This window comes from Erithacus rubecula, assembly GCF_903797595.1.
Source record: "Erithacus rubecula genome assembly, chromosome: 24".
Classification (NCBI taxonomy): domain Eukaryota; kingdom Metazoa; phylum Chordata; class Aves; order Passeriformes; family Muscicapidae; genus Erithacus; species Erithacus rubecula.
The window spans coordinates 3,178,420-3,201,620 of record NC_136676.1 but is presented as its reverse complement, the minus strand read 5'-3'; the positions used below and the strand labels follow the sequence as shown (position 1 = coordinate 3,201,620).

At 39.6% G+C, this 23,201-nt stretch overlaps 2 protein-coding genes and 1 long non-coding RNA gene across 3 annotated transcripts in view; 1 reads left to right on the top strand and 2 right to left on the bottom strand.

The window, feature by feature from the left end:
• Nucleotides 1–23,201, bottom strand: part of LOC306811988 (uncharacterized protein) — a gene marked incomplete at its 3' end in the record, with an annotated part of 36,259 nt that extends 13,058 nt beyond the window's left edge. The window contains exons 1-5 of the mRNA XM_079326171.1: nt 21,642–23,201; nt 17,667–17,883; nt 16,895–16,958; nt 15,475–16,238; nt 12,615–12,759 (exon numbers count right to left, since the gene is read on the bottom strand). Of these exons, the coding sequence (XP_079182297.1) occupies nt 12,615–12,759; nt 15,475–16,238; nt 16,895–16,958; nt 17,667–17,883; nt 21,642–21,812 (1,361 nt within the window). The 5' untranslated portion in view covers nt 21,813–23,201. The remainder of the gene's footprint in view (nt 1–12,614; nt 12,760–15,474; nt 16,239–16,894; nt 16,959–17,666; nt 17,884–21,641) is intronic.
• LOC306812020 (arylacetamide deacetylase-like 4) lies at nt 5,097–8,395 on the bottom strand. Its single transcript, XM_079326225.1, has 3 exons — nt 8,268–8,395; nt 7,309–7,372; nt 5,097–6,296 (listed from the first exon to the last, which is right to left on the bottom strand). Exons 1-3 carry the CDS (start codon nt 8,308–8,310, stop codon nt 5,519–5,521), a joined length of 885 nt encoding a protein of 294 aa, XP_079182351.1. The 5' UTR covers nt 8,311–8,395; the 3' UTR covers nt 5,097–5,518.
• Nucleotides 19,477–21,548, top strand: LOC306812022. The gene is made up of 3 exons (XR_013776778.1): nt 19,477–19,549; nt 20,095–20,179; nt 21,400–21,548. It is a non-coding gene; the product is annotated as an uncharacterized lncRNA (long non-coding RNA).

Genomic DNA, 23,201 nt, shown 5'->3' with positions numbered 1-23,201 from the left:
TCAGCTTTAATCAAAACCAAAACACCTCGCACATGACACCTCTGTTTTGAAATCTTGATAGACCTGATAGAGCAGAAGGAAAATTGCTTTACTCTATTTTTGTTTAAAAATAAATTTACAAAGGCACAGGTTGGGGTTTTGTTCATTTGCTTTGTTGTTACACCCTGGCAGTTGTCTAAAGAATCTATTGAACCATCATGACAGTCTGAGCAAAAACCTTTCAGTTCTGCATTACAGGCTTTCTTAAAGGCTGTTAAAGAAATGTTGGTGAATCAATGTTTCAAAATAATATCCTAATATTTTAATCTCTTAATATGTTACTCTTATGTATCCTCAGCATGAGGACTTAGAGCATGTTCTACCTCTGTGCTGTTGGCACCTCAATCCTCCTGGTCCTGTTAACACAATGTCCATGTTTTTCCAGAATCAAGCAAATTCCATGGTCTGAGGGCTGCTCAGTCCTTCTGGGGATGCTTGTATTGACAACTGTGTGATGATGCTTGGTGCTTTATATTCCATATATTTCAGCTATTTCTAGTCTGGCCAGGCATTCCTGTACCCACAGGATGGGTAGGAATATCTATGGTCACTCTCAGATTCTCAGGTTGTTACAAAACAGTCAGTGAGGTTTTCAGTGGGTTTTTTTTCCCCTAGTAGTTTTTGAGGGGCTAAATAGTCAAAAGAATGTTTTATTCCATTTGAATGCACTGCATGAATGAGTACCTTGTACCCTTGCAAACAAAATTGCTTCTTCTCTATCTGGCAGTAGAGAGGTGGTTCTTTAAATGGTGGCTGTTTGATGTGTTTTGCTATAGCCATATTTTTGTTTTTCAGCAAACTCGTCCCCAAACTTCAATTTCCACAAAGTCTTTACCTGATGAGAACAGCCTTGCAATAACTATAGGTTGATGAGATTCCACTAAACCAGAGAAAATAAACACAGTCTGGAGTTTGACATTGTAATGAGAATTATGGGGCTTGTGTTGTTCTTTATTATTATGAAACAGCTACTCAGAGCTCACAAATTGGTTCTTTATTCATTGAACTTGGTGTTGCTGGAGTTTAATTGGTTAATGAAATGCTTGATGAGTACAGAATTGGCAATAGTTGGGTAAATTCTTCCCATTTTCTCATCTGCAAGCCTCCATTTATGCATTCTAAAATTCATTATCTTCTTGATTTTTCAGCTTATTTCTAATAGTTATAGTAATGATGGGAAGTACAAGAAGATAGCTACCCAAAGAAATGTGATCTTTGCAGTTTTTCCCAAGGCTCAGTCTTGTGGGTTTTCTAAAGCTTCTGTAGCTGGGGAATCACACATTGAAGACTGAGAATGTGTAAAACTCATCAACTTTCCATTAATTATTAGTGGAAGAGGCAGGAGCTGACAAACCCAACATTATGCAAGGTAGGAGTGCTAATGAATCTGTGACTGTCGTGAGTTATTGGTTTTCTTGTGAAGCCTTTCTTTGAAACACTGCAGCACATTTCACTTGTGATTGCAGGCTGTTTCCACCACAGTTAACCTGGAGTCAGTTGACTATTGCAGAGCTGCTCTGTGCAACACAGGAAATCCTGAGTGACTAAAGCAGGTAAAGTAGTCAGCTGTGATGTCTGAGGTGTTGATTCCAGCAGGTATAGCCAGGAAACAGAAAACAGGAAAAAATAATGTATTAAAAAGAACATTTAAACCCAGAAATAATAGCTTCTGATAGAGTTCTTTATTTTTTAATGTTCCTTTCAAAATGAAGCACTCTGGTAAATATTATTTTCCTTGCTTTTTAAAATTGCTATTATTTTCTCTAGGCAATTTAGCAGAACAATTAGAATCTGTAGTGTAATTTAACTGACTTTGTTTTTACTATGTAGAGCATGGGAGGAACATGCCATACTTCAATTCACATTTCTTCCTTTTATTTCAACAACTGACTGAAAGCATCTCAGAGCTCTTCATGCCTGTAAGCCTGAGTCTTCTGATGGGTGAGATGGATTTAATATGCCCTTCACAGTGACAATAAGAAGCTTTAAGAAATTACAGCTTAGTACATGCTCTACCATACTGGTTTTTAAAGGTGCTGTGTATTTGCTTCATCTGCCCCTGCATTTAGGCTGCCTCCTACCTGTCTTTCAGTGTCCTCCCTTTTCCTTATCTCCATCTCCCCACCCAATTAAGTAGCTGCTTCCTGTATGCTTTGCTCTTACAACAGAAAGCCACCTTGCACTTGCTCTGCCATAAATCTTGTCTTTCTTCTCTTCTTTGAAGTCTGTCCCTTCCAAATGATTCCTAAACAGCTGTTAACAAATTCTAAAGTAAAAAGCTGTACTCTAAAAAAAAAAAAAAAAAAAAAAAAAAAAAAAAGCTATGTATTTGCATTCAGTGATGGAAATTCAGATCTTGTGTTGTGCAGTTCAGAGCAGGTACATTTTTGCAATGCTTATTCAACTGGAAGGTTTTGTAGAGTAGCATTAGGAAATGTGGCTGGATTGTTGGGTGTCTGTGTCTCTGTTGCTGTGCAGTTCTGTTCCTCAGACTGATTGTCTTCTGCTCCATATCGATTCCAAAAAGCTGCTTGGAACATCCTCTTGGGATTTCATGGCAGGTCATCACACCAAAATGAGTCGTACTAAATCAGAAGTTGCTTGAATATAAAAATATAACAACTTCAAATGCCCTTATTTTGCCATGGCCAGGTTTGTCTGAGTCTCAGTACTCCAAATATTCAGTTTAGCAGTGTCTGCATTCTGACAGGAATCAGCAAACACAGTGAATAACTGAGACAAGGAAGACAGCAATAAAAACAGCCAGAGTTTGCAGAATTGTGCCTGAGCAGTACAGGGAATGGGCATCATAGGCAGAAAATACTGTTAAGTGCTTTAAAATAAACAACATTATTTATAAACAATAGAGCTAGTAAATCTGGAATGTTTCCTAATTGCCTGTTTATTTAAAAATCACTATGGTATGTGAGTTGTAACTCGTGTGGTATAAAGAGCTGATGTGAAGATAGCAAAGTAGAGGATAATTGAGACTGTAAACTTCTGGAATACACCACTCCAAACTTAATTGATTAGGTAATCTAAAGTTGTTATGGCTTAAAATGTGCTCTGTTATTAAACAGACAGCTTGAGGCTATAAAGGAATAAGAAGAGGTTCAGTAAATTAATAAAATCAAACCACAGTTTGACCTTTGGTAATGTGTTTCAGGTACTCACATTGTGTGCCCAGAGCACAAAGAGGTTTTCCAGGTGATTTCAGACTCAGCTGGTGCTGACATCTGGTGATGAAATGATGCAGTGCAGTTTGCTTTCCCTTCTTAATTTCCTTCAACATCTTCCAGTCACACAGAGCGGCTCAAAGAGTGTCAAGCCCTCCCAGCTGCCTTGAGCTTCCCTGTATCTCACTAGTTTTCAGGCTTCAGTGTTCTGATCTGCTCCTGGATCCTTTTATTTGTATAGTGCCCTTGGGCAAACTCTGGAGAGAGCAAAGAAATGTGGCTGATGCCCACATTGTCTGGGGTAATACCTCTGGTGGACCAGCCCTGTTTCTGTCTGGAGGGCAGCGTGGCTTGGGCTATCACTTCACTCAGGGTGCAAACCCTGGAGAGAATTATCTCCTCAGGCACCTCACCTCCCCTTGTGGAAGGAACTAATTATTTTTGTCAAGATGGGAAGGAACTGCCCCAGCTAAGGAATATTATTTATCAACATTGTATTTTCTCAAGTCTTTCATTGACAAAAACTCATCAATAACCCAGGAGCTCTCTGGGTTTAAAAAAACCCAAACCTGTAGTATCTTCATCTTATGGTCTTTGGGGTAAAATACCCATGAGAGGTTTGACAGCTGTCAGCCTTTGTGTTAGTCTGACTCACTGTACATTTGAGTGGCAGGAATGTACTGCTCTATCACTTCATGGACAAGCTCTCACTGCTGTCACCTCAGCATTCATGGCATGGGCTGCCCACAAAGAAAACAGGCAGCATTCAACAGTGGCTGTGGAAGTGTGTCCAGAAATCAGGAAAATACTGCAGAAGATTTTCTGGGCTTTATGCTTATTTGCATTGCATTCATTCAGAGATGCCATATAAAATGTTCCCCTTTTTCCTGACTACTCTGTGAGTGTAACTAAATATAATTCACATTGTTCTGGCAGGCTTTCTTTGCTGATATGCTGAATGTAAATAGCATTGCAGGAGAGCACTTCCCTTGGTTGAAGGGTGTCTTCTGTTGGATCATTTGTCATATAACTGTCTGCAGCATCCTTGCTTTTGGTGATAGGTTAAATGAGCCACTGGGGGGCAGAAAACATGTAAGTAATATCAGATACAGAGTGTATTGTTTGAAAATAATAGAGCTAGAAATTTCCTTGACAAGAATGGTGGTAATTTTAGTGTGGGTAGTGTTCCAGGTGTTAATTAAGCAAAGACAGTCAGAAGTTTTGGCTGCCAGTAAAACTGCATCCTCACTCTGTTTCTTTGTGGAATGCATCCTGCCTCCAAGTAGAACTTACTGAAGAGTTTAAGACAGTAGAGTCTAGTGGCATGATAAGTTATTTTAATTCAGGATATAAGATTATAACAAAACCCAAAACAATTACACTGTTCTACCATTATACATTCACCTCAGAATGGTGTAATTAAAACATTTACTGACATTTCTGGCAATACTTGAGTTCATTTCTGAGAAAATAACTTTACACTTTTGTTATGCCATTTTATTTTGTATTGGTTTCCTTGATCATTCATGTCTTGTTGTAAACAGTTTAAGATTGACCTGAACTTCAATTTATTTTTTTTTTCTCAATCATTCTTCTTTGTCTCCAATGTCACTTGACACTGTCCCTCAAAGGGAGAGTCCTTCCATCATCAGGCAGTGCAGGTCTACACTTTATAAAGGAACTGATATTGCTTTATATTCCCATATATCTATACATAAAATGTACATGCATGATTTTTATAATAGATGTTGTTTTCTTTCAATTCTCTCAATACTTGTTATAACATTTGTAGTTCCAGGCCTGCCCTTTCCCTCTCTTCCCCTTCTTTCATTTCTGTCTATGTTCACATTTATCCTGCTACATTCAGTTCTCTTTAAGCTTGTCTCAAATTCAGTTCTCACCAGATAGAACCTTTCCTAAGTCTTTGGCCATACTCTTTATACACTTACCCTATAGATTCACACCCTGTTGCCTGTCCCAGCTTGTGTTCTAACAGGACCAGAAGTTTACTCAACCAGACCACATTGCAAACTCAGTGCTGTAAGGATAAGATTTTTAATAGCTACAAGAGAAAACTAAATTGCTGGTAGAGGAAAGAAATGGGGATTCACCTGATTTTGCCTCTCCTGAGAGAAAATTAAGCAAAGGCCATCATGCAATCAACATACTGGGTAAAAAGAAGACAGATGCAATGTAGAAATTTAAGGTGATGGTTTAATGAAAGGAAAATTGAGGATTTTTAAAAACAAGTTTGTAGGCAAAAAAAAGATAGGAATCAGGAAAAGAAAGCAAGAAATGTAAATTTACATCAGTCTTAGAAAATTCACTACCTTTTCCAGGCCTTTAGTTCCAGAGCGGAATCTTATGGCCCTAGCAAAAACTGCTAAGAACAGTGTTCCATGGAATCCCTCCTCCAGATGGCACCAGGTCACTTTGATACCATGGTCCTCCAATCGTTTCTTGTACAGCAGTCCATCATCTCTAAGCACATCAAATTCACAGGTCAAAAGGAAAGTCTCAGGAAGCTGAGCAATAACACTGTCTTCAGCCAACAGTGGTGAAAAAACAGGGTCGAACACAGGCTCTGCCACTTGACAGATTTTTTCTGAGGGTAGATATTTTGGACTTGGTTTGTAACCTCTTGTTTTAAACTCGTGAGGGATGTTGTCTGGACTCACCCATTTCTGATATTTCAGTCTCCTGTCTTCTGAAACATGGCAGCCTTTAAACACTTCTTTGATGATGCCTAGGTCCAGATTCACATACTTCAAGCCAAAAACAAGTGTTCGTTCCTTTAGCAAAATGGGGACTCCCTTATTCTGCTGATATGAAGGCAAATTTAAGTCCACACACTGCAGAAAAGGATATATTAGGATTTGTGCTCTCAGCTTTGGGAGGTCTCTTCTGTTCACCAGTGCTTGAGCAACAGCAGCAGTGAGAGTCCCTCCACTGCTGTCTCCACAGATGACAACACGGGAAGGGTCAACTCCATGGTCTTGTGCAGTCCTCAGAAAGTGGATGGCAGCAGTGAGACAGTCCTCAAACTGGGCTGGAAATGGGTGCTCAGGAGCTAAACGATACCTAAATGGGAGTGAGAGTGTTTTAGCACAGGCATTTCTAGTGAATGGAATCTTGACATTCATTTCCTTCTCTCAAAAGACAGGAAAATACTCTGCAATTATAATTGCAGGAATAGAATTGATCCAAATTAGTGCTTTTGATGTATGTTTATATTTGGGAGAGTCAGTGCACTGTTCTACCTTTGCAAAATACTTTTTTACCTATCTTGTGACTGAAGGCACATGAGAGTTGTTTTGGAATTAGCTGGCAAGGCAGGTGTGTCAATCAGTTATCATTAATTCCAGTTAGAATTCCAGTTAGAATTAACATTTAACAACAAATTGTTAGAAAATATGAGCATAGAAAATTGATAATGAACATCTGAAATGTTTTCAGTGTTCTGGAAGCTGAATTATTTAAACAGAATCAATGTGTTATTGGTTCTTCAAGTATTTTAGGATACCAACAGCAATTAGTGCAATTGTAATCAACTCTTTGTCTGAACTTTATACATTGTTTCTTTTAAAAAAAGCATTACAGCTCATCAGAGAAATATTTTTAATGGTCATCTCAGGTTGACTACAAGTTAAATGGGGATTTCCAGCTTCCATTTCTTCATGGCAATGCATCATGCCTGCAAGTATAACTTACTGAAGAAGTTAAGACAATGGAATCAAGTGTATGGATTTCTTTTGAGAGTGGGTATGTATTCTGGGCAACTGTGCTTTCAAGAGAAAGTTACACTTCAGGCTTTCAGCCTAAGGTGGTTTGAACAGAACACCCTCTAGAAAAGAAGCTCTAGAGAACAAAAACATCTTCATGTCTTAATGGTAGCTACAAATTATAAAATTACTGTAATGGATTTCATTTGGAAATAAACAGTTGGGGATTAGTTGACTAATTCCCCCCGAGAGGAATTAGTGTGGGTGACAGGCATGGGATCATTAAGTGTAGGTACTGAATGCACTTTAAGAAGGAGTTTGACTGCAGTAGAGGCTTGCAGAGGGTCAGAGTGTCTGGGCTGGTCACTTACTCAACACACACCACCACTGAGTTGGTCTTCCTGCACAAATAGCGGCACGTCCTTTCGTAGGCCCCTGTCAAACACAGCAGGTCACTGCAATGAGAACTTGCTTTAAAAATAAATGGAATGAAAGTATTCTGGAATTCTTCTCTCTCTTGCATGGTTAATGCAACATGGTCTGATCTGGGCACTGCTCATCATTTCCTCACAGCTTGGAGAATCTTCTGGCCGGTAGGAAATCCAGAATTTAAACCAATGCATTGGTTTGGTCCCCTCTTTGAAAAGTTACAGACAACACCACTGCTGCCACTTTTAAATTGATTTTGAAGGGGAGAAGTTGCTTTAAAAAAAATTTAAAAACCTGCTAAAACCAGTACAAGAATTTTTCTTGTGCATGAAGCACCATCTCATCTCTTTCCCATTCAAATTCCAAAATGCATTTTGTCCTTGTTTTTCCACTATAAAGATACACAGCACAATACACACATACAAGCTTGCACACACTTAGGAACAAAAAATGGGTGCTTTAAATAAGAAATAAAATTCTAATGAGATTTTCAACTTCTCTCATAAGCACGAAGAGTAAGGAAGCAAATAGGTATTAAAAATGATCAGAGACTATTCTAGATGCACAATCTATATAAGGCAATTTAAGATGATGCCTGTTGCCTGTAAGTAAATTGATTCTGCTATCCTGAAATTATTTTTTTTTTTTAATTTACAATGTTAAACCTTCTAACTCTTGTAATTTAAGACACACCATATCAGATCAGAAACTCTGTGGTGTTGGAGTCTCCTCACTGGGGATATTCCAGAGCTGTCTGGACACAATGCTGTGCCCTGTGCTGTGGGATGGCCCTGCTGGAGGAGAGGTGGCACCAGAGGAGCCCCTGTGGTCACCTCAGCCCCTCCCTGGCCCATTCTGGGTGCTGCACGTGGTTACAGCTCATACTATTCCTGTTACTTACGGATACTTCCATACTGGCCAACTCCTCCATGAAAATAAAGCATTCCCCTTCTTTGGCTGTTGTTTGATGTTTTTGGCTGGTAAATTCTCACTTTAACCCTTTCAAACCTTGAGTCCTTGATAAGAAGACGTGCATCCTTTAATGGTGGTATTGTTTCCATTAAAGCCCTGAGGAAATGGGCCTCTGAGATGATACCTACTTTGTCCAAAAATGTTGCCTGATGATAAAAGAAACCACAAATTAGTGCAAATTTCTACCTAACCTGGAGATTGATAATTAAAAATTTTCAACTCCATGGTCAATTCAGTAGGAAAATAATCAAGCCATTAATAATAAAAGGTGTCAAATACTTCACCTTGTCAGGTGTTTCAGTAGCCATGTGCCTGAACAAAATAAGGAGAGAGTTGTTACAGTATTTTAAACTTTAGCTTTGGATGAAGAAACATAACCAATACTTCTGTTTCCCAAACTCACACTACTTTCAAACTAGCAGGAAAAATAAATCCATAGGATCTACCACAGCAGTACTCCTGACCAAGAATAGCTTTGAACTTAAGCTTGATCTTCTCACAGCTCACTGATTCTTACTTAAACACTCAGACTAAGGTTCTTATGTCACTCTGGGCTCATCTACTCTTTTACATCTGCATGGATTTAAGCTGTTTCACTTGCAGCCTGCTCTAGTCCATTCCTATTTCTATTTAAGATATAAAATATGAGGAGTATCACTGTTTCCACTATAATGGATTCAATTTTGCACTACTTCACAGCAGACTTCTCTAATGAGTAATTCAATTTGTTGTGCTGCCATTATTTATGCATATGCATTTCAAGGAGAATTATACATAAAAAGTTCTGCACTGCATAGACCTTAAAAATCTGCACTTGTGGTTTTCACCTCATATTTCACAGACTTCATGTGGCTCCTGTTAAATTTGGTGCAGGTGTCCTATTTTAGACCATCTGAAGAGCTGATCCCATACACAGGAAGGATTGTCTCATGGCAAAGTTAGAGTCACATACTGATTCCATCTATGGAACTCCTGGTCCATGTCTGTGGGAAAATAACTTTACTTATTTATTCATCACTTTCCCTCTGATACTTTCTTTCCTCACACCAATACTTTTGTAACGGTAAAGGTGAAATGTGCAATTAGCTATATATGTATGGAATATGGAAATCATCTTTGTCTTGAAAATACTACAAGGAGTCCTAGGAGACCTTACCAACCACAGTGGTGTTGCCTTTTTGAATATTGAATATACTTGTAAACTTTAATTTTCCATGCAGTTTTGACTTCATGGTTGTCAGCCCTTGAAAGAATTTGGCACAAGTAATTTGCCCAACAGCCATAGCAGGAGTTGCCACATAAATCGAACTCTACTTGCATTTAAACTTTGGTGTAACCCTCCATTAATGTCCTTTTCTCTCTGCTCCTTTCAGGCAGTGTGTGACAGTGCTTGTGTTTGGCCCCTCACTGGCCAGCAGGAAGGATACAAAATTGCAAGATCAGAATTTTAAAATGACATCAATCACCAGCAAATTCCTAAATTCTGCAGTTTGACTTTTAACAAGTGAATTACACAGAAATAAAACTGATGGATAAAGAGTAGTTGCACAGTATTTAGAAAATGTGGATGTTTGTACACTGTATAATACTTGTAAGAAAATTAACTTTGTCTTCAATTCCTATCCCGTTTTATTGGTTTGCTGTCAAAATAGCAGGTGTGGCACCAGAGACACGGTGAGTCACTTTCTTGGGAGCTCACTGACTTCCAACAAAACTTAGTAAACAATGGGGCAGGGAAAGAAAGGAAAAATTAACAACATTAAAACATAGAATTGAAGTGAAATGAAATGCACAAGCAAAGAGATTGAACAGGGTTTTTTACACAATTTAAACAACTAAAAGAAGCTTAGTGCAGGTATCACAAAAGGGTTTTTTAAATGACTGGGGCAACAGTTAATTCAGGACAAGATGATTGATGAAACAGAAAGACAAGTGCATGTCATGTTTTAGTTTTGAAAAAAGCAAGGATTAAAAGTGAAGACAAATCAAAATTGTGCCAAAACCAATGACACAGAAAGTCACTTTAGATACTACATGTCTCAAAAAAGAAAGTTGTTCAGGCATATTGAAAGGCAAATTCTGATGAATGTGGCAGCTCTCTGCAGATGGCTCAGGAGGAGAGTGACAGGGTTGTAGGAGAGAGCTGAGATCACAGACATCATTTAGCTGCTCACTCTGTAAGCAAGCACAGTGTTACCCAGAGCAGAAATTCCACAGCCACAGGACAGGTTACCTTCTGAGCCTTCCAGCACTGCCTTGAGGCAGCAGGCATGAAAAGCTACAACACAGGCCATCAGAAAAAACTGGGAATTGCACACTCTGCCCAATTTCATTTTTCAAAAATATTGCCTTTGGTCCTGTATAGCAAACAGGCAAGTCTATTATGTCCAGCATAGCTGAAGGAATCTGCTGACATCACCTAATTAGTCCAGTTGCATATTTGCAATTAAATTAAATATTGATTCTAAAAAACATCACCAAACCATTATCCCTCTAACAGAAAAAGAATCAAAACCCAAACTTTAAGTTTCACTTACCAGACCAAGCCCAAAATTCATGAAGTAATGAAGAACATAAAGCTTTTGGCGCTCACTGATTCCATGAGGAATTTCTGCTTTGGGGTGTTCATAATAGAAAGCAATTGCCACAATACCAGCCAAAACAGCCACAAAAATGGCCAGGAGAATTCCCATCTTGCTGTGTTGGTAGGAGCCCAAGAAGGAACCAGCTGTGGCGTCCTCCCCCTTTTTCAGACTTTTGGGTTTCTGAAGGTAAAGGCACAGGATTAGCTGTTCTCATCAGAGCTCATAATCCAGCTTTCAAAAATGCCAGTAGGAAGATGAAAACATGTGGTAACCCAACCATACAATTATACAGTAACAATTAGTTGTGGGAGAGGCTTGCATAAGCAGTTTTCACATCTGCAGGAACAAGGCTGTGCCCATCACAGCAGAACCGTGACTTGATGGATCATTGTAGTGTCAGTTTACAAGACAAAAACTTGTTTTGTCTCTGTTTTTTGATTACAGGCAAGTCTTTATTATTTGTGAGTGCCCATACAGCATTTCTGGGTAATCATCTTCTGAGCTGCTCTGATTCTTGCTTTTTTGTGCCTCCATGCCTTACTTTTTCAGACTTATATTGAAATCAAGGCTCAGTGTCACAAATATGTTTCATCACCTGTGATGGCAGATTTTGGATGCTGCTGCCATTGCACCTTTGATTCCAGTGGAGCCAGAGACAGCTGCAGCCTGGTCTGAGAGCTGTTCTTTCCTCATTCTCAATGGCTCTTCTCCTGAGCTGCTATGTTTCCTTGCTTTTTGTTTGGTTTTTCATCTGCCTCTTGGTTGAGCCTGGCAGTGCTGCAATCTCTGAATTCCAGGAAGATATTATGTACAGATGTCATTCCAGGTAGAAATACGATTCCAACTGATGTAAACTAGACTTGAATCGAATGTTTTCAGGGCTAGTAGCATTGACTAGACAACAGCAGCCCACTCTTTCCTGTGGTGAGCTTCAGGATCTTCCTCTGGAGCTAACATATTGTGTAATTTTTTTCTTAAATAATAATAAAATAATATAAGGGATGAGCTGACCTTGAGTTTTGTATAATAAAATGAAACTAAAGCCAAATCCCCAGGGCTTTTGCATCTATATTCCATGACCTGCACAGAAAATGGCTCAGGCTTGATGCCTGACTTCAGAAAATGTTTAGAATAAGCAGGATGGAGATTCATTTTTGAGTCTGGTGTTGCACTTTCTGAGAAGCAGCTGATCCCATCTTCTGCCCAAACTGTTTCTTCATTTTATCCAACAACTCTTTGTGGATTTTCATTTCTCAATGTCTCTGTGCCTCTCCCTCCTTTGCCAGAAGATTATTCATATGCTAAATGTAAAATCAGATTCCTTTTTGTTTATCCTTCTGGATAATGGCATTTGATGCCCATCTTGATAAGGGATTTTGGTGAAAGGAACATTGCCTGGGGATTGGGACACTCTTGGGAAATGGCAATGGTGAATTCAAACCCATCAGGACAAAGGTACACAGAGGGTTCAGCTTTCTTACAGCTCAGACAGGAGCATTGGGAAATGCTGTTGCACAAAATACAATGGCAGTCCCTTCTTCAGCATTTAATAGTGAAAGTAGTTAATTGGCTAAAATCTGCTGTCCCAGTGGGTGAGGTGTGGTCTAAGTAAACCTACCAGATTTGGCCCCTCTGGGGATCTAGGAAGGCTCTTGACACCTGTGACAGATCCTTTGTGCTGCAGTTCTTACCACCTGTTGTTCTTCTGTCTTCTAAATCTTTTTGCTGTCAATTCACCCACAGCCAGCAGGTCTTGGACTTGTCTGGGCACATTGAGGAGGTCTGGACACCACAGCACCCCCAGGGGCTCCACACAAAGACTGGATGTGCTGGAAGCTGTCGAAGAAACAAACTAGTTGGTTTCTGAACTCATAATGTGTTTTTTCCCTATGCAGGTACAGAGTAGTACTTAATGCTGTGTAAACTTAATTTTAGCAATTCACAAGCTTGAGGCCCAGCATGGAGAAAACCATTCCCTAAATAAACTTTCAAATAAATGCTTTCTCTAGCTGACAATTTTTTTACCTTGTCTCTGCTCCTGTGAGATGGAGCAGGGGATAGACCGGGATAGACCAGGCCCTATTTTTCTCCTACACCAGGGATTCCCTTTCTTATTAATTTTCTTATTAATTTTAAGTGAAAAGCTTAACATCCAGGCCCAAAATCTTGTCATTCCTTGTTCTTTTTCACTGATATGGGTGTAAGGAGAAAGACTGAGCCAGGTGTAACAGATGTAAAACATTCCCTGCCTCTGGGTCATGGTGCTGATTAGCTGGCAACAGAGCTCACTGTAAATGGAAGCCTGTACTGAGACACTGGGAAACATTCCAGAGAAAGTGCTGTGTGACCCAAGAAGCTCCTTCTGGGTTCTGCAGAGCATGAGAGCCATCTGGTGCTGGAAACCTGAACTTGGCCAGGAGCTGGGCTGGTCAGTCCTCACTCTCTGGCTGCATGATTCCTTGAGGAAGGACTTTGGTGTCCATAATTCCATGGTCCATAATTCCACTGACTGTCGTCGTGTTTTGTACTTGATTTTTTAAAAATTTGTACTTGAAAATGCCATGCTTTGGGGACTATAAGAATGTCTTCAAACATTCTATCTTAGCAATGCAAGAGACATAGCAGATCTGTAATTAATTAAATTAATTAAAATACAGGAAGTTCCATGGAGATAGATCGTGTGATTTCTTAAAGTTTAGAAAATCTGGGAATCATGATTAAATAAATGCATTATTTCAGCACTTGCTGTTCTGTGCTTATCCATCTGCACTCAGTGGTTATAGCCCATGATTAAAACATGGGTTCAAGAAAACTGATAATGCTGCTGACATATTATAAAGATAAATTTGTTACTATTTGTAACAATGGATAAAGAACTATGGAGAAATCTCAGGAGTAGATCAGTGTTGAGTTTGGACATTGACCCATAAATGAGGCATAATTCCAGAGACTGACAGAGGAGAGAAAACAAGTGTTGGGTAGCTGAACTGACAAGGACTATAATGCTGCACTGAACTGTGTAAAATAGCATGAGAGCATCTGTGACCATCCCATAGCTTACAAAATACAAGGTGGAATTGTACACACCTCCTTAGTTCTGGCACTTGCCAACCTTCTCCAGCTTCTCCAATATCATTCAACTTCTTGCAAGGTTTTTATAGACAGACTCTGCTGGCCCAGCTTCAGCTACCAGCATGTGAGCTGGTAACCCAACCTTGGTCTTTGTAACCAAGGCAGATCCTCAAGTCCTCCAAGAGTGAACATTTGGAACTATGACATTATTTGCCCCTGGAAGCACTTCTTTGCTTGAAGAGCAAATTGCTATGTCTGCAAAGGAAAAATGAAACAAATAAACTCTCTGTTGTATCAACAGAGCATGAAGCAATGTAATGAGAGGGACTGGAGAAAGAGAACCCTCAAGTAGTGACTTGTTGCTGCAGAGATGTGAACCAGTTCACCTGTCATCAGTGTTCATTAACATGGTGACAGCAGAGAACATCCAGCCCACTGCCTTCTTCCTACTCACAGCTTGCCTGGCACAGCAGACATGTACTAACCTCTTTCCACAGCCATGTGTGCATGGATGTTACAAAGGCAAGGTGGTTGCACAACAGTTAAACATTTTACAATTCCTAGGCATTGCGTGCTATCTGGCTATGCAATGGCAATTATCTTTGGATCTGTGTTTAGCAAGGGTGGATCTCTCCTAATAAGCAATATAACAATTACAGCAATATAACATTTGAGCTCGGGTTTTTCTTTAGCTTTGGATATCCACAGAAATTATTTGGCAGGTTCCATGTTATTTACATCCTTTCTCCTCAAAAGCCAGGGAAGCTGAATACAACCAAATGCTGCTCAGAAAGGAACTTTATGGAATATAATTTAGAGGATATTCAGTTACTTTTGAGCAGTTCTCCTTTGCTTCATCTCTGCTGCAGTCTCAGCTACCTCCTGGTACCCATCTCATGCAGCATGTGAGCTGTACAAACCTACCTGGCCCCCACTTCCCTTTAAAATCAGGTTTGTATGTACACCAAATTCCTTCCTTCTGATTTTAAACATAAATGCAAAGCTATTGTTTGTCTGTACAGACAGTCTGATGGTGATTACAACTCATCCCTGAGGTAGGGAAGGAATTTCCCCTCTCCAGAGGTATTGCCATGCTTATTTGGGGAACACTAGGTGGGCGTGAGTGTGCACATGGATAATTACTCACACATTGCATGCAGTTTTTACTTGCACATTTAGAATGATTTTTATTATGATGAGTTTTTATTCTTTGACATATGAAGAGAACAAAAATTCTTACAATGCAAGAAGAGAGCATCAAAGCAAGCTTACAAAAAACCTCTAAACATCACTTTCCTAACTAATAGCGAGGGAAAATCAGAACTCAGCAGACTGTGCTGATGTTAATAAGTTCTTGCCTTGATTCTAATGGGCAAATAGCTAGTAAATAGTTAATTGAATTATTTAATTGAATTATTTAATTGACTCACACTCTTTCTAAATACCAGTGCACTGTATGCAAGAAAATGATTTAGTAGCCTTTTATAAAGTCTACAATGTGATTCATAATTATACTTGATGATGGGAAAGAGAAAATACCATATCCAAAAAATGCCACTACACTGTGAAAGCCTTTTTCCACGTGGTGCCAGGTCACACGTACGTTGTTGTCCTCCAAGCGTTTCTTGAACAACAGTCCCTCATCCCTGAGCACATCGTGCTCACAGGTGACAATACAGGTGTCAGGGAGGCCACAAATCACAGCATCCTCTGCCAGCAGTGGGGAGAACCTGGGCTCAAACAGTTCTGGCACTTCTTCATGGACCCGAGGTGAAAACAAAGTGGGGAGTGGTGGTTTATAGCCCAGCTTAAACACGTCTGGAATAAGATCTGGGCTTATCCATTTCCTGTATTTCAAATTTATACTCTCAGGAACGTGAGAACCAGCCAGAATTGGTTCCTTCAGGGAGCAATCCTTTTTCAGGTATTTGAGAATAAAATGGACTGTGCGCTCCCGGGACAGGAAGGCAATGGCAGCATTTTTCTGGTGAGATGGCAGATTGAAGTTCAATGCTTGGAGAAATGGATAGATCAGCACCTGGGCACGGATCTTTGGGATGTCTGTCCTGTGCCCTAGTTCTTGGCAAACACTGGCAGTGAATGTGCCCCCTACACTGTCCCCACACACAACGACCCGAGCAGGATCCACCCCGTAGGTCTCTGCAGACTTGAGGAAGTGCACGGTGGCAGCAAGGCATTCCAGAGTCTGGGCTGGATACCTGTGCTCGGGGGCTAAATGATACCTGAGAGGTGGAAAAGGCAGCTGCTGTTACACATTCCAGCTCATCTGAAACATGCAAAAACTCCCCTAAACCCATATTAGTTACATCATTAATTATATCTAGTTCAAAGTTTTTACACGCTAAACCAGAACAACTTTTGCTCCCTTCTCAAAACCAATTCCTCCCAATTTAATAAAATCCCTTAACAATAAATCTTTTCATGGAAGAATCTGTTGGAAATTAAGGTTTCTTTATACCATCATGTATTTTCCATAATCAAAATATCTTTATAGGATGCAGTGGTCCATGCTGGTTTTAAAAAATACTAAATTTTAGACTCATTATTTACTCTTTAAAATCATCCCAGATGATTTTAAATACTCCCCTCAAATATTAAAATCTGATATTTGGTTTTTAATTTCTTCCTATCAAACAGAGGTAACAATTTTTGTGGTGACAGTGATGTACAAGGAGCAAACCTGTAACTCTAACCCTGGCTCAGGAATTCTCATTGCCATTCCATGGCACACACTCTTGCTCCCACATAACAGCAGTATGGAAAAACAGCACTAGAGCTCAGTTATTCAAAGAAATGTAAATTCAAGGGTGTGTGGGAAGCAGGGGGAAAGCAGCAGAGTTCTCTCATTCTGGATTAACACTGCTTGAATCTTACTTACCCAACAGACACAACCACTGAATCAGATTTTCTGGCTATGTACCGGCATATTCTTTCATAACTTCCTGAAGAACAAATGTTGCTGTAATTAATATCTCAGAAAACTTCAGTCAATATTGTCCCTTATACTTTTATTACTGCATATTACTGCAATAGCTTGTTACCCCCTTGGCTATTTTGTGGGTACCCAGATTTTTTTTTAGGATAAAAATAATCTAGATTTTAGCCATCAGAAATTGCTGTGTAGTTATATATTTAGAGAGATCATTGATCTGTGTAGAAAATAAGGAATTATTATGATTATTAATAGTAAAGAATAGGCAGTGGTTTTAAACTGAGGGAGGATAGAATTTGTTTGTATGTAAGGAACACATTTTTATTATGAGGGTGGTGAGGCCCTGGCACAGGGTGCTCAGAGGAGCTGTGGCTGCCCCATCCCTGAAAGTGTCCAAGGTCAGGCTGGATGGGGCTTGGAGCAACCTGGGATTGTGGAAGATGTCCCTGCCATGGCAGGAGGTGGAAGAAGATTGTGTTTAGGGTCACTTCCACCCAAACCATTCTATGATCCTAAGGGTGCTATGATAAAGAGTGCCATATCCTACAAAAATAATTTAAATACTAAATAAGTGCATATTAGACAGTTAAAAAGTTAAAAATAAGCACTAAGTGCTTTATATCTCCAGTCTCTCAAACTAAGCTTCAGTCACTTCACTCAGGAGTGTTTAAAAACAGGCAGTGAACAAAGCTGAACAGTGACATTTTCAGTTCCTTACTGATGCTTCCAAAAATGCCACATCCTCCATGGATGAAGATGACCCCTCTCCGTTTGCTTGTAGAGGATTTTCTTGGGAGGTAAATCCTCACAGGTACCCCATCAAAATGCAGATCCTTAATGGAGAGCTGGGAATCCCAGCATGCTGGGAGTCCATCTGTGATCAGCCTGATGAATGTGTGCTCCCCCACGATGCCCAAGTGGTTTAAGGTCTTTGCCTAGATAGATAGAAGAGGAAATATGAGAAATTATTATAGGGAATACAAGTCCTCCCACTTCACAGAGACCACAAGCTACTTTTCCTAAACTGTCTTTAGCATAATTTGGTTGGTTGTTTGCTAGTTTTCAGTATTCCCACAAATAACTGATTTTGGAATTTTGGTGAAGAACATGAAAATTTACATCTTTGTGACTGTGGGAAGAATGTTGTAATACTTGTCCATTATATGTCTTATAAAAATGCCTTCTAGTTCCTGTGATCTGGATTTACCACAAGTAACAACAGGCATTTGCCCAGGTGTGGAAGCTGGGAGGAGAGGCTCCTTTCCTCATGAGTGAATAGAAAGGGGCATTTCCAATTCTGGGTGTGTAAAATCATGCTCTGGAGGTGCTGTTCACCTCCATGATAAACTGTACTTCAGATACCTCAGCTAAAATATTTAAGGTTAGGTGAGATGAAAATGTCTCTGTCATGACAGGATTATCATACTGGGGAAAAAAAAAACCACAGGCCAGTCTGTGAGCAAGACTTGGTGACTTAACAGTGTTGGGTCATGTCCCTGCCATGGGGCCAGTGAGAACAAGCTGTGAGAAAATCATTGTGACTGTGATCATCACTGAGGGGCTGCTGGCCCAAGTGAGGAACTGATGAAAAACGTTCTGATTCTTATCTCCTCCTTAGTGAAACCATTGCCTTTTTCAAGATCTCACAGCTGTTCATAAATGACCCTGCAGGCAGTTTTTACATCTAATCAGCAAAACCCAAATATTCTGAAGAGAGGAAGGTTTGTTAAATGGCCTTATCCAAGACCAGTCAACTGCTGATAATTAAGATAGTCTAAATATCACACTGAAGTCTTCCTTTGAACACATTTTGTAATGGATGTATTTCCTGCTAGAACAACATTTCCCTTCCTATTACATGGTGACTTAAATCCCTTCTGGACTACTGCAAATCATTCTTCTGGAATGATGACAGTCATCACAAGCCATTTGCAAATTATATTGTTGTTCTTTTCTAAGCCACAGAAGTCTCTATATCAATTCCTTATAAACCAGCTCTGCTTGTGTAAATTGTTTTTTTCAACCAGTCTGCAATAAACAAGTTGGGTGAGAGTAATAAAAGCAATTGTCATGAGCCATGGAAGAGGGAGAAAAATCAGTTAGAAACAAAGGTGGGAACCCAGAGATGATCTGGAGTGTTTTCATAACACTCTGCCACCAATGCCAGCAGTACATAGGGTAGTTTAAGAGACAAATGGATGGCCACAGTTCTTGCCTTGCATTTGAAAAAGCACATTTTAAAGTATCACAGCAAAGGGGAAAACTACTCTGAGTGCAATAGTGGCAGAAACCAGAGGGTGAATCTAATCTCCAAACAGCAATTTCAAAACTCTCATGACTCTTAAGTCAATTCTTCTGTCAGAGTTACAGTTTTGGAATGTTTGAAGCTGGCAGAATTGCAATTTAATCTCATTTGAATGTTCTAACATCCTTGAGGTTTTTCAGGGCTTTCAGATGACAGTCATATATATGATAAACTTGGTATCAGAGCATCCTATCTAAATATTCTCTTTCCTTGCCTTGTCTTAGGAGTTCCTGATGTCACAGAAGCATCTCCAAATGCAGGGGAAACACTGTCATGAAGGAGAAAGAGGGAATTTGGTATGTACTCTGTCAAAAAAACTTCTTAATCAATTATTAGGAAATACTTCAGAGCCTATAGGAATACATTTAAAACCTAAGTGGTTTGACAGATGTGATCAGTGTTAGTAGGTGAAATGTATCACATAAACCAGGTCCTAAAATGTGCATATATGTATGAAAAGCAGCATGTCAGCTTTTCTTGTGAAACACAGTCTTGGAAAAACTATTTGCTGGAGCACCTAAATTCTGGCACAAACTGGCTTTTTATGTGGAAGATCACATAGGGACCAGATTTTGATTTTAAAATAATTACAAAATCCCATCCCAAAGCAACAAAACCCTCTCAATTTGATCTTCATGGACTTTAGGACTACATCAGACAGTCTGTCAGTCACTCTGAAGTGTGCTTTTCCAACCACAGTAATTATCATCAAAGCTTCACATCACAGTTGCAATATGCACAGTTAGTCTGAACACAGACTAAACTGAGTAGGTCAAAACAAAAGGCAGGAGCTTTCTCTCATCTCTGCCATTTTTCATGGTCACTGATCTCTTCATGACAGGGGATGAGGACAGATGCAGCAGGAGCATCATTTGTGTACCTTCTGACACTCATTTGGTGCTGCAGCTTTTCTGAGATATTGCAAGGTGGAAGAAGAGAGGAAAGGACTGCCTTGTATTGTAGAAAATGAGGTTTTTACAGGAGCATACAGTACAGGCACATCATGGCACAGTGGCAGCACAGGAAGAGCAGCATTCAGCAGGATAAGTTAATTGCACACGTCATACACAAAGCATTATGCACTTAATGAAAAACCTGTGAAGTCCTTACTGTGAGGGCTGCTTCTCTGAGCTTAAACATAAACCAGAAATTCACCCAAAGTACCAGCAGATGCCTAAAGGCTTTCCAAAGAATAATAGGTGAGTGGATTCAATGCATAGCAAGTGGTGAAATGCATATTTAAAACTATTGAGAAAAAGGATGCTGAAGATTAGGGGACATATTATAATGTATTATTCATAACAGACACTTAAAAACTGTGCAAATAGGTTAAAAGTATCACCTGAAAGAATCTTTTCACCCACCAAGCAGGGAAATTAGAGAATTTATTGGCATTGTCCTATTATAATATTACTGTCTTATTATTATGTGAAGTTTATAAACAACATAACACAAAGAGCAGTGTGAGATATGCAAGGACAGCAGCCTCTTCTTCCATGGCAGACAAGGCAGAAAAGTACCAGTGGAGAATCAGGGACAACCACTGGATTTGGTGAATGCTTCTGTGTAAGTTCAGGCAACCCACCTAAGTCTTTGTAAGATTGCAATGGCCCAAATCACCTCTCAGCATGTGGGTCCAAGTTTCTTTCTGTATAACTGGAGATTAGAGAATTGAGATAGGATGCAAACATCAAAGAAAGCACTCTGATTTTGCTGCAGGCTTTCCTTTGACATGTTATGTGCCAGACATGACAGGGCTTAGACTGCTCCTGCTCCTGTTGCCTACTTTAAAGCTTTTTTGGGTGAAAGCTGTTTCTTTCTGTGATGGCAAAGCTCACAGCACAGTGAGTCTGCCTTACAGGTACTTAGATAATTAAGTGATAACAGGCCTAAACCTGCTTTGGCAGGAGGTTCAATTAGAAGACTTCTGGAGGTGTTTTCCAACATACCTGATTCTATGGTATTTAACTAGGACTCTGTAATTCAGTCACTGCAGAATAAGAACAGAAACAAAGGTAAGAAAATTACTGCAGATAGCTCAGAATTTAGGAAATTGCCTTACATATATCAGAGTGCATTTAGGCATAGAAATTTGGGTTATTATTATTCATGTATATTATATCCACAGCCCTCCTGTCATCCACAGAACCAGTAATTTCATTACAGAAATACACAATTGCAGCATAAGAATGGATATCTCAGCAGTGAATGAACTCACCTCATCCTGACTGCTTCATATATGGTAATAAAACCAAATCATCCTTTGTCTTTTAAATCTGTGTTACTGTGCTTCTCCTTACATGTAAATGTGGTATTTAGATGCATATCTTCATATTCAGGTCTTTCCTTTTCTGAAAATCCCAGTATCCCAGAGCATGCTAAACTCACCAGAATTTCCATCAGAGTGTACAAAAGGTGATAAAAGCGAAGCTTTGCTGGCTGGTCAGCATCAGGAGGAATCTCTGCCTTGAAGAAATTATGATTAGCTGCAATTAAAACCATCAATACAAAAGCAACTAAAATTCCTGCTAATAAAACCAGAATATAATAAGATTCCATTGTTCTTCTGTGGGAATAATTAAGACACTGTTTGATATGACTCTGTCAGTATTTATATCCTCCAGACTGATTCCACAGAGAAGTAATCTGCATAGCAAATTCTCCCTGCTCTTCTCCTTCAGGCAGGGCTGTCAGGTGCTGGAAGCTGCAAACATCCTGCTCTGGCAACTGCACTTGGCATGATTCAAGCTCATGTGTAGCACAGTCACTTCCAGGTAACACCATTCCAATTCCAAAATTGCAAATGGGTTTCATTTTTTATCTGCTCTGTGGGCCTGAAAAGCTCTCTGGGATGTTTTGTAGGTGTACCAGTGAGTGTCTAAGAGCCTGTGGAAGAGTGGCCATCCTGGACTCCAGTCTCCATGGTCAGGAATTGTGGAGGTTCTGCTCTTGGAATAGGTCTGAAGGATGATTCCAAGGCTTTTTGCTGTACTGATCTTTTCCCCTGCTCACTTGCTGAGGCAGACAGCTAGCCAGAACAGTTAGAAATGGCATTCTGAACTCAGTCTCAAGGAATTTTGCTGTCAGTTTTTTGCCAGCCTGAGTGTGCAAGGGGCTCTGTGCTCACCAATGATGCAGTGCTAGCACAGGGAAACTCCTCCTTGACTTGGAGAAATGTGGCCCTAACCCTCTGTGCTGATTGTTTCTAAAGAAAAGACTTTGATATCTTTACAACTCTGTATTTTGCTGTGTTTTCTAAGATGACTCTGTGTTATCCATGGCTGTAATTCAGGTGTGATAGAGCATAGAGTATCCAAATGCTTGCACCAAAGGAGTTGAAATTTGCAGTCACCAAGTGTAGCTCTGTGTATTTCTGTCCACCATGTGACTGGACAAGACTTGTTTGGGTAACATTGAAAAGAAAACAAGCATTAGCTCAGCTTGACATAAGCAATATAATCCATGCTTATCCTCTGAACACTGAAACATTTCTTTATCTCCACTAATCTCCCCAATACTCCATTTAAAAACCTCTATAAAATCTTGTACTCGTGGCCACAGAAGAGAAGTACTCCTTTTTATGAACCATAAGATTCTGCATTTGGCTAACCAACTGCAGTGTATTCCCTCAGAGAGATCTGCACTGAAAAAAGGCATCCTTTCTATGTTTTCTTACACACTTCAAAAAAGCAGACAAAATATATCTGCTTAGAAAAATCCCATTTATGCAAAATATGCATTACAGCAAAGAGCATGAAACTTCAATGTGAATTAGTCAGTGGGATAAAATAATATTTGACTGTGTGGAATGAGTAAACAAGATGAGTCATAAGAGATAAAGTACCAGATGATGACTGACCAAACTGGATTCTTAAGAGAATAGGTCTAATCCATATCTTCAGGGGAGGTCAGCAAGTACAGATGACTGAACTAAGTGGTTTAAAATTA